At 34.4% G+C, this 12,425-nt stretch overlaps 1 protein-coding gene across 2 annotated transcripts in view; it reads right to left on the bottom strand.

Annotated features, from left to right (window-relative positions):
* Positions 1 to 12,425, bottom strand: part of bmp6 (bone morphogenetic protein 6) — a 51,618-nt gene that overhangs the window by 9,483 nt on the left and 29,710 nt on the right. For both annotated transcript variants that reach the window (XM_026200809.1, XM_026200808.1), the window contains exons 2-4: positions 9,927 to 10,119; positions 5,407 to 5,555; positions 3,422 to 3,616 (exon numbers count right to left, since the gene is read on the bottom strand). In XM_026200809.1, the coding sequence (XP_026056594.1) occupies positions 3,422 to 3,616; positions 5,407 to 5,555; positions 9,927 to 10,119 (537 nt within the window). The remainder of the gene's footprint in view (positions 1 to 3,421; positions 3,617 to 5,406; positions 5,556 to 9,926; positions 10,120 to 12,425) is intronic.

Below are 12,425 nucleotides of genomic sequence, written 5' to 3'. Positions count from 1 at the left end.
AATAAATTTTTTACAAGTTTTATATCGCTTAACAAAATTAATTAATTCAGCAATGTTTCAGTTGCAATGTCAACAGGACTGTGACAGTTATTACTAGGGCTGTACAATTCCGAAATTTTTGGAATCGAGTCCATTTCCAATTCCTGGTTCCGTAATTGTTTGTTTTCCTTGTTGTTTTCGATTCTTTTTCGATTCCTGTTTTTATTTTAGGCTGGAGGAACCTAATTTCGCCATGACTGCAGGATAAAGGTCATAGAAGGTAGCCTTCTTGCAATATGAACTTTCATTTGTAAAAATTTCGATACATTTCTGTAGCTCTGATTGATTTTAAATTGCAATTTTGTCTGCATTGCCCATGATAGTCTTAGGCCACAGTTCAGCAGTGGACATGCGTTTGTTGCATGATGGAAACAAGATGTCTAAAATACATGTGCAAAGTTCAGCTGAATGATGCTTACTTTAACTGTATGCCTTGTACAAGATTAATAAACTGTGCACTGAAACAAATTAACCCGAACATTACCAATAACACTGATATAAGAGCTTGTGGTTCATCTGTCAGTCAGATGCATTCTCAGCCACTGATCTGTGCTCGTACTTTTTTTTTTTTTTTTGCTTTTCTCAGAATTATCATTGGCTGATAGGAAGGTTAAAAATTTGCATTTGTGGACAACATAAGCCATTCTATCCTGAAATAACCTCTGAATCATTTTTTTTTTTCAACTGGTTCATTAAAACGATCTATCTGAAATAACATTTTTGTGGAAAGGAATTCATCTTCTTATCACTATTAGCGAGCAAGAAGCAAATTAATGCAAGTAGGGATAACTATGCGTAATTCTCAAACAGAAGACTGCATCCTTAAACTCAGATGAGCTCAGGGCCGACTCATTTTCATTCAGTGTATTTTCATGAATCAACGTTCAGCGACATTTGATAACGCAGCAGCCGAGATATGCAGACTTCCGTTTGAGAGGCACCCATAACTTTGTTGAACTGAAAACGGCTCTGAATGAGCCCTAGTTATTACATAATCACAAGACTTCACTAGTCCACAACATGCATTATGATAGCAATTAATTCTGTGTTCACTTTTTCACAAATTTGATATATATTTTATATACAATTTATTACATTTTAAATATACCATAATTGTTGTCATAATTAGGCTAGTTGTTATCATAAACTGTCATGAAAATGGTCAAAATGCAAACTAATGTTTTAGAATTTGTTATTAACTCTACAAAGTTCAACACATTTTCATGAAATTAATTCCAAAAGTTATTTCATCAGTTAGAGAGCTTATAACCATGTGCACTTGTATCTCTCAATATGGGTCAAGATGCAGTGCTTACGGGCTGTCTTTTCGAAAACTTTGATAAGAGAGTTTTTATATTGGAACCATATGCACTCTCAACACTACCACAAGGGGACGGCTGTCACAATGGCCTCGCAACTTCCTGCTCCAAATCTAAATATTTACACTCCAGACATCCCAAGTCGTGCCAAGGAGAGGGGTTGATGTTTTGGGTTACATAAAGTCCAATCCTTCAGAACAAATTAAGCAGATTTTCCTCATTAGTCAGGACACGTAGTGTGCAATGTTTAGGAGGTTTGAGTGCACTACTGTATAAGTGGGTGAATCTGACTTATATATGGCACTGATGTAAATTATTCTCAGCAGGATATATTGCATACGTAATATGTTTATGCTAATTAGTTTATTGCAGTTAGGAACATATTCTTAATGCATTTTCTTTCACCAACACAAATTATCTTTAAATTGCAGCAGAGAGAAAACTATTCCTGGCAAATGAATAATATATATATATATATATATATATATATATATATATATATATATATATATATATATATACATACACAGCATGCATTATAAAGTATCTCAGTAGTTTCCAATTCAGATTCATCCAATATCGTGATTGAAAATGAAACTCATGAACTCATAAACTTGAGTTAAAAATACAGTTTTCAGCCCCAGGTCCTTCATGTTTCAAGGCCTCACATTCATAATTAGCTCTGGATTATGTGGGTATTAGCACTAAGCTTTCAGACCACCCCAAACCAGAGCAATAATGAGAAGCAGAAACTGGATTAAGACCCCGCTGTTCCTAGACTGTTTTTTTTTTTTTTTTTTTTTTTTTTTTAACTAAAGAGATTATTTATTTAATTAATAGAATCTTGTGCAAATTATATTAAAATGAATATGGGATACTTGGGGCTGATTCAAAAGCTCTACATTTTGATTTATTTTACATTTTAATTCAATACACAACATAAGGGCTGGCGTCAAAACCATTATTTATACTAGCTGCATGTGCACTGTATTTTTCTGACTCTAATTTGAAATTAAAATATATTTTATCATACATATTTATTTAATGAAGTGTTATTTTTACATTTTAGAGTCTTTTCTTTTTCACAAAAGGCCAGAACATTATTCTATTGAACATATAAAGTGTGGTTACTTTAAACCTTAGCATTCAAGGGGCCAACTGAGTTTCCTTCAAATGTCTGTGCCATTTAATCACATTTAACACAAATTTCAAATACAATTTTTAATGTTTGACATGAAATACATCATTAATGCTCCCTATGGATTATTATTATTATTATTATTATTATTATTATTATTATTATTAAGCTTTTACTTGGCTTGAAAAAGGCTGTTGCTAACAAGCAGCTAAATTGGACTACAGAGGATGCTGGGGTCATTAAACGTCATCATACCAAACAGCTACTAGTTCACTTTTACTGCTTAATTGTGCTGATAATTTTGCTCTTGCAGTTTATTCTAACTCAAACTTTCAAGGAAAATGTATTTATATTCAGCAGGCAATTGATCCCACGTTTCAAAATTCTTACAAATTGTGTTAATTTGTAAAGATTCTCCTGATTGACAAAACATATTAATCATATAATCGTGTTAGTCACAGATCTTACATTGTACAATAATCCTAAAGCAAATCGAAAAAAAAAAAAAAATATATATATATATATATACATTTGGGAGCCAGGGTGATGCTAACTTGCATGTGAACCTACAAAAATAAGTAATCACTGCAGCAATCTGTTGCTGAGGGCTGGGTGAAAGACTTCAAATCAAGACACAGGATGTCAGGCCTACATATGTGTTGCTTTTTAAATGAATTCTCTAAAGGATCTTAAAGAGATTTATTGAGTCCAGATTCTCATTATACAAGAGTACAATATGTGAAGATCTGGACTCAATAAAACTCATCAGATACAAAAACATCCCCGAACTATCAACATATTCTGAGAAATTAAAAGAGACTGCATGGCTGATTTCTACCATAAGTGCATATTAAACTTCTCTTCTTTTGAAAAAAAGAAAAGAAAAGGTGCTTAGTGCACAATATGGAAAATATATATGGATAACCTGTATTAGCTGATCCCTTTGATGCCTCCTGTGGACTGCTGGAGCGATTGCGGTTCGGTTGACGTCGTTTGCCCACTGACCGGGCAGTTCGCAGACGGACTTCGCTCACTTTGAAAAAGGCCACCATGAAAGGCTGCCTCTCTACAGCGCCATCACGACCTACTAATCCCACTTCCTTGGGATTGATGCTCCAGCCTTTAAAAACAAAAAGCAAAAAGTATTATAATGGGATATTCCTAAAAAAAAATTTATTTTTAACAGATCATTATTCCAAGTTGAATTTGAAGGAAATAGTACTAATTGGAGATTTTAACAGGAACTGGCTATAGCCTTTATCTGATGAAGTTAAGCTCTTTTATGATACTTTTAATATTGAGCAATTAGTAAATACTCTAACCAGGTTGAACTTTAAAAAGTCAGATAAATCATCACTTCTTGGTTTAATTTTTACAAATGTACCTTATAGATATTCAGCAGCATCTGTTTAGGCACATTAGTGATCACTGTGCTGTTGCAATAGTTAGAAATGCAAAATTACCTAAAACCACTTGACTGGGAGAAGATTTTGCTGATTCCAGATATTGAGTGTGTCTGGAATTATTTTTAAGGGCTCACCACTATCATTAACAAGCATGCACCTTTTAAAATAATATTGTGTAAAGGGTCGAGATAACCCTTGGTTAAAAAAAATATATAATTTTGATTCATGGGTGTGATGCCGCTTGGGCTAGAGCAAGGCATTCCAATCTTCAATCTGTTTGGCTTTATTTTAGATAATTACATAATAGATATACAGTGATGATAAGGAAAGCTAAAGCTGATTACATTTTAAATGAAACAACTTAAAATCTAAATAAATCAATGAATTTTTTGAAAAATATTGACTTCAAGTGCAAAAAAGGCTGAAAGTCTTCATTTTATACATAATGGACCATCCCATACAAATCTTAGATAAATGAGAGATACTGAAATGTCTTAATAAACATTTTGATGCTGTAGGATCATTGTTTAAGGTATCTTAAATTATAAACAGAAGAAGGGATGTGATAGCTCTTAATTGTAGTTTTAAACCGTATCTACCTCAGAAAAAAATAAAAATAAAAATAATAATAATAATAATAATAATAATAAACTTAAACTATTGGATGTAAATGGTCCTGACCAATTAGAACCACTATTTTAAACACACTGTTGACTTCATTATACAAAAAATTTAACTTAAACGAATTGGATTGTGAAATGACACAATCTCTAGGTCTGAAAGCTATTTAGTGGACAGAACACAATGTGTGCAAATGGAAGGCCATTCAACTCCATCATTGCAGATTACAAGGGGTGTTCCTCAAGGGTCTGTTTCGGGGCCACTACTTTTTTATTATTTACATAAATAACCTTGATTTAATATTAATAATTTTCATTTTCATGCTGATGATACTGATTTATTGTAACCTAAATTACACCAAGCTGTGTCCTCACTACAGAGTGCTTTTGATGATTAACTATAACTCAAAACTTTACTGGGTACTATAATTGAGGTAGTGACAGAATATGGTTTTATTCTTAATTACTCCTTATTTTTAAATCCCATGTTAACTGATTAAGGAAATGGTTCTATTACAGATATAAACCCTGCTTTTCCTTTGAGGCAAAAAAGAAGATTAGTTTCTGTCACATTTATGTCAATCCTTGATTATAGAGATAATATGAGTAAAATTATGTCTACCAAAATTTTATGTTTTTTTGATACTTTGTGTCATGGTAAGCTTAGGTTTACATTAAATTGTTATGTCAGTACCCACCGTTGTGATTTGTATAACAGAGTATACAAATGTATACTATACAAATGTATAACAAGATACTGTATACTGTATAATACTTTGAGACAGCAATCATTCTCTTTCATCTCACTGGCAATTGCTTGGTTGATGCAGGACTCCTTGGAAATATACACAAAAATGAGTTAAACTCATCGTTAATTATCTTACCACTGCTGGTCTCCACACTGATCTGTAGACCCAGGTTATGATGTGGACTCATCACCCAGAGATTACTAGTTGCTGTGATGTCAAACTCCAACCAACCTTCTTCAGCAGCCCACAACCTGCGAGATTCCAGCAGAAACAGGTCGGCATCCCTGCAAATGAGCAAGTCTGTATATCATTAACTGTTATAAATACTGTTTACAAGAATCAATGACTCCATTTAAACATTAATATACATAATACAATAAATATATTAATTCATTCATTCATTTACATTATTTATTTTTAACACCATATCAGCAGCAAGTCTATATTTATGATACGATCAAAGTGAATAACAGGAAATACAGTATAAATTCAGTATATGGAATAAATTATAACAATATGCATGGTAATGGTAAAAGCAATAATATGCATAATTGGTCATTTATATAGTAAATGATAGTTTATACATGTAAAAGCAATTAAATTACAATTGTAGTCTGCAAACACATTTGCTTGACAGCCAGCTTGAATCTTCTCATTAACAGTTTCAATTAAAACATTTATGAAAACTATTAACAAATATAGTTTCCTATCTTGAGATGTTAATAGCTATTTTATTTAGTTAGTTGTTTCCCACTGCAGCATGTTTCACCTCATCCTGTTTTCTATTTCAAATATAATTAAATATTTTCCAAGATCATTTTAAGGCATGTATTAAATTATTTAAAAAAAATACTTGTTTGTCATATTTAGGGGAGCTTCGTCACAGATTTCAGAACAGAGGCAAAAGCTTGATCACCGTAGCCTTACAGGGAGACCTGTCCCATTATTGTAATTACACAGTATGCATGGTAATAAGCGTTGGCCAGGTCACTTCAAAGCTGTCGGTCACACAGGTGTTCTGGGAATGTCCCTGTAGCCCCTCTTTATTGCTCATTAATTAGAGCTGCTCTCTAAAGGAACTCCATATGAGGTTCTTCCCTCCGGTGGTTCACACGTCACATTTGACATGAACTCATCATACTTATGCTGACTCATACTGTTTAGTATAACCAGTCACACAGCTTCACCTGGGACGTGGTCCGAATGAGACCACAGGGGAGCTGCCAACTCTAAAAGCGCAACAGTAAAGCCTCTTATAGAGACATTAAATTAACCGGAATAATAATGTCAGAAGTGTGAGTTTTTTTGTTTTTTTTTTGGATGCATAAATCGCATTTATTGCCTCAGTCATTGGCTGCTGTTAAAATGAACCTGTAGTTTAAAAGCTTCATGCTGCCATTGCACGCATACAGAACCGTCTTACCATATGGCTTGGGAAGGTTTTCTACAGAGGCCAGATGTACATGAAAACAACAAGGGATTAGAACATATACAAACAGAAAAGTAATAACTCTACAGGCATGGCAAACTGGATTTTTTCATGGGGTATTGATGGATTGTCATGAAAACAAAACCTGATCTATGCTGTGATTTCAAAATAAATACAACTGACTGTGTTTAAAACTGCATCTCAAATGTCTCCAAAACAGTCCCCCCAACCCCCCCAATATAATGAAGTATTCAAAGCTGCTTTAGATAAAAGTGCCACACATACATGTAAATATAAAACTTCTTAGGATATTCCAAGTTTTTTTTGCAATATAGTTTTCTAATGCTAGGTGATTTTCATTAAAGGGATAGTTCACACAAAAATCATAATTATGTCATTAATAACTCTTGTCATTAATTCTTAACTCATGAATGAGTCATTATCTGGCTCGGCTCGGTGTTCATCTTCAGTTCTCTCTTCACAGCAGTTCAGTCAGTGTACTGTTTGAGAAAATGAATTACTCCGGGATATTGGTTTGTTTTAACTCAGAGGGAGTGTCAGCCACATTAAACAAGTTAACAGCTTAAGTCATTTGTGGATTAATGCGTATTGGAGATGCAAACCGTTTAAAACGATTCAGTTCGATTTGGTGAACTGGTTCAAAAAGATCCGGTTACATCGAATGATTAGTTCGCGAACCGGATTTGACAAACTGCTTTGTTTTGAACTCTCTCACAACAGACACGGAAGAGAAGACAATGCTGAATAAAGTCGTAGTTTCTGCTATTTTTGGACCAAAATGTATTTTTTCGATGCTTCAAAATATTCTAACGGACCCTCTGATGTCACATGGACTACTTTGATGATGTTTTTCTTACCTTTCTGGACATGGACAGTATACCGTACATACAGCTTCAATGGAGGGACTGAGAGCTCTCGGACTAAATCTAAAATATCTTAAACTGTGTTCCAAATATAAATGGAAGTCTTAGTGGTTTGGAACGACATGAGGGTGAGTTATTAATAACATATTTTTTTTTTATTAATTATTATTATTTTTTTGTATACTGTTTCCTACACTTTGTTAAAACAACTGTAGATTATGGCAGTATGCGTGTAATCAATTTCAGATATAACCAAACAATGGAAGATGGGGAATGTTTGGAAATAGTCACTTTTTTCTAATTGTGTTAAAATTAAGCGCCTATGACATATTATAAAGGTTCAAGGAAACAATGAGAGTCCAACCACTTGGAAAATGTTCTTACATGCTATTGTTTCTTTACATTTAAGGCAATTGAAGCTTGGTGAGTTGAGGTTCACTATGCTGCTGAGTTAGGTCAAATCGTCTTGCCACATGGGCTAAATTCAGCAGATATACAGTACAGCCCCTCTGGACCACCTCCATAACCAAGTTATTTTTTGCTTCATGGATTAAAGGCTTACACACTTCAGAAGTTTCTCTCAGCCATCTTGTGCATCCGCTTAGCTTAGCTATACCGCATTCCCCCAACCAATGTGTTTTTTAAAGATCACAAACCATAAACACAGTAATTATCCTATTACAACTTGACAAGTCTGCAAATTAATCTGTTTGTAAGCAAATACATTTTGCAATGCCACACAGCATTTGGTATTTACATGTAGAAAGTGGCATGTAGGGAAATGCCACAAAGAACGCTATAATTTGCACCTTTTTGTGATACAATGACTGGCCATGCATAATCTCAAGATATGACTAAAAATAAAAGACGCCACTGCAGGTTTGTGGAAAAACAGTGTGTCCATTGTTCAACTCAGGATGTACACCAAATGAACACTTCGTGATAAACATTAGAAACTATTTGGGAGAGAAACATGTAGCTCATTGTTACCCTTTTCTTTTCTTTTTTTGCTTTTTTGTGGCTTTTATTGTTAAATAATAATAATGAAAAAAAAAAAACATCTTATTGGTGAGTTTTGGACACTTTACTGGTCACACCATCTGCCTTTCTCAATGAGATATCCCTCCCACCACCCACAAAGTCAATGTTTGACGTGTGTTGGTGGGTTCTTTTTTAGATGCCAAACTAGAGCTATTTCAGTTGTTCATTGTGGTCATGGCCTTAGTCTACATAAAGTACATGTTAGACAACCTCTGCTGTGTTTCGTGATGGATGCCTGGGCTTGATTTAAAATATAATTACTCAGCTTAAAAATCATAAATAAGCCCCAACAAATAAATATTTTCACATTTGCAGTTTAACTGTATTTGATCATATTTACTAGGGGTGTAATGGTACACAAAATAACTCACTGACAGTACATACCTCAGTTTAGAATTCACAGTTCAATATGTTTTCAGTACAGCAGGAGGAAAAAAACAAGTATTTTTTTACTATTTATTAAAAAGTGGTCTACTCAAACTGTGTCTGTCTTTAAATACACAACAGTCTGTTAAAACTGTCAGATGTAATTGAAGGAAAAGATTTACAGTGCTTACATTTTTTAATCCAAAAGTTTTATTCAGAATTAGTCTACATTTGCAGAGTTAAGATTGTAGACTTGCTTTCTGTCAGGAAATCATTTAAATGTAAATACATGAATTTTTAACATTTAAAAGTACAGGGCAGACACAAGATATTAAGTTGTGCTCCTAGGAAAACATGTCTCAAAGGCATTACATAACAGGGATTTGACAGGAGCACAAGCCGCGTGGCATAGGTTTATTATATTAAGAGGTTAATATAAAGCATATTTCAGTTTTAGGTAACTTCGATAAACTCCATGGATGGCAGCAGCTCACTCTGTATCCTCTGCGCTTTTTCAAATGTGACCCTGGACCATAAAACCAGTCTTAAGTGTACATTTTTCGAAATTGAGATTTATACAGTATTGTACAGTATACATATTGTTCTCTTGGGGGGGGGGGGGGGGGGGGACACTGTTTCCAAACAATAACATGTTATCTGTAAATCTGAGTTAGTTCATTTTAGTCAAGCGGCAAGACCAAACTAAGTAAACTACTTAACTGGTTTAATTTATTAACTTAATTCTAGTTGTGCTTCATGCATGCTTTTGAAAGAGTTCATGCGTGATTACTTGGGTAATTTTATATATATATATATATATATATATATATATATATATATATATATATATATATTTGACTATACTAATCAACTATACTAGCACATAAATGTCCATATTTACAGAATAATATTTTTACAATTCACTGCTCATTTACCTTTCTGGATGTTCCCCAACCACCTGGAATACGCTAAGTAGGAATGTCTCATTGCGGAAGGCCCTGGTCACACACTCCTTGTAGATCCTGAATTCTGCAGCTGTGATGGCCTCTCCCTCTGGAATCTGGGACATGCTGAATTTGAACTCTTTATGGTGTCTTCTCTGTGGAGACAGCTCTCTGTCATTTTCCACTGTCCAAAGACAAACACAAAAGGACAATGATAAGTTTTAGTGTGCTTGACGAACCACTATTGATGTATAATTTGCATTTTTGTATACTCTAGGTCATACTGACTCTACAGTGGCAAGTTTATGAGACTTTTGATGCACAGATTACTCATAATGTCACAAATTAAAGACAAATACGACTTAACTAAAAACACAAATTGTGCTTATTGAAATGTAGAAAATGTAATGGTGCGTTCACACCAGACTCAAATGAAGCGTTAAGCACGAGTTATTTACATGTTAAGTCAAACGTGAGTAGACATCCTGTGGCGCGACTCTCGCGATCGAGGCAGCACAAAAGATGGGATTCGCGCGATAGATGTGGCGCGAGTTGAGCGTTTTGACGTTGAAAAAACTGAACTTTGGTGAAATTTCACACTGCATTAACCAATCAGGAGCTTGCTCTAGTAGTGACGTGCAGAGCCGGAGGGAAAATCCAAAACAAAAATGGAGGACAAAGTCATCGTCGAACAGGAATAAAATATTGCTTGGAAGAAATAGATTAATTGAATAAAGACCAAAGATCACCTGTTAGATTTACCCAAAACAAATTATATTTTATGCTGAAGCACTAAAGAGACATCACAGTCAGCGGTGAATTTGAGAAGGACTATCCAAATTGAGAGTGCTGATCGTCTCCAAAATCGTCGAAACACATTTTGAAATAGGCGCTGTCTTTATAAATAAACCACATATTTGAGTTTAAAACAACTATATTCTCTCCTGAAATACATTTAAAACAGTAATATTTTGAAAATTATCAGAATAAATGGTGGTTGAAATCACAATGCTGTGTGAACTTAACTGGCAGAAGCCCCTCCCATGACACAAATTTGCGTCTGTTGTGAAGTCAATTTCACGCGAGAATGGAGTGAATAAACTCAAAATGTTCAAGCCTCCAACTACACCCAAATAGCGCAATTTATTTGCACAAGTCGCATCTGGTGTGAACACACAGTAAGTGATCATATACAAGGAAGGCTAAACCTCTGTGTTATAATTTCTACAAAAGCTAATTGGAATCAATTAAGGAGATGAGATCGGAAGTGTGAGTTGCATAGATACCTGCCTCTTTAAATAAAGGCATACACTGACAAATATGTTCTTCTCAAGAAAAGTTAGTGTGAACCATGCCTCAAATCCCAAAACCTATTACTGGACCTTAAAAACACATTAGAGTGACGCACAAAGCTGGAAAAGGCTAAGAAAGCATTGCACAAGACATTGCTAAAGATACCTTGTCTGGAAATGTATAAAAAAAGATAAATAAATAAATTATATGGGCAATCCTTGAAAGAGGTGAGAAAAAACAAGTATAACAGCAAAAGACCTCCAGAAAATTCTACACAGTATTTTTTTATGTGTCCACTATCAGAAAAAAAAACACTGAATAAGAATAGTGTTCATGCAACAACAACATAAAGCCAGATACATAACCACTGCTGTCTAAAAAAAAAACATTGAGACATGTCTCATGTTTGCCTAAGATTACCTGGATGTTCCCCAACGGTTCTTGGAAAATGTTCTGTGGACAGTGGAGGCACTAACATGCACAATGCTTTGTTTAGAGGAAAAGAGCAGTGCACAAAACCTCTTCCCAATTTGAAGCATGGTGGAGGGAGCATCATGGTTTAGCACTGCTTTGCTGCCTCAGGGTCTGAGCACTTCATTGTCATTGAAAGAACAATGAATTCTGTATGAATATATTTTTCAGGAGACTGTCAGGACAGAAAATCATTATAGAGGCTAGGTGATGCAATAAAACAATAAGGCAAAAACACAAATAACAGAAAATATGTGAATCTACTTATCACCATATTTCTCATAACCGCTTGTCTCTGAATAAACTTTCATTCTCTGCACCTCTTGCAGTGCATCCGTAGCAGACAAACTCAAGTCTTGTTCTGTGTGCGTAAACATTTGGTACTAAATCCAGAAGGACAAATATTTCAATAATACTGTCTTGTTCTCCTGAGTCATTGCCTAAGTATAGTGACAAGTAACTACTGCTAAGCCAGTACTAATGTTGATGGCACAAACATACTGCTATTTAGATGCAAAAGTACAATGTGAAAAAAGACTTGGACCAAGTCAGATTTAGTTTTAAGTGGATATTTAGTCAGATAGGTCTATAGCTAAGACACTATATTTGTGAAAGACCTACATTATAACATGGTCTCTTGACACATACCTATATATTATAGAGATATGGTAAGCTTTGTATGCTCAATAATTGTATATAATTGACTGACCTAATTCACCCATATGG

This window comes from Carassius auratus, chromosome 24 (assembly GCF_003368295.1).
Source record: "Carassius auratus strain Wakin chromosome 24, ASM336829v1, whole genome shotgun sequence".
In the NCBI taxonomy this organism is placed as follows: Eukaryota; Metazoa; Chordata; class Actinopteri; order Cypriniformes; family Cyprinidae; genus Carassius; species Carassius auratus.
Note: the sequence above shows the minus strand (reverse complement) of the source record. Positions and strands in the feature narration are given on the sequence as shown.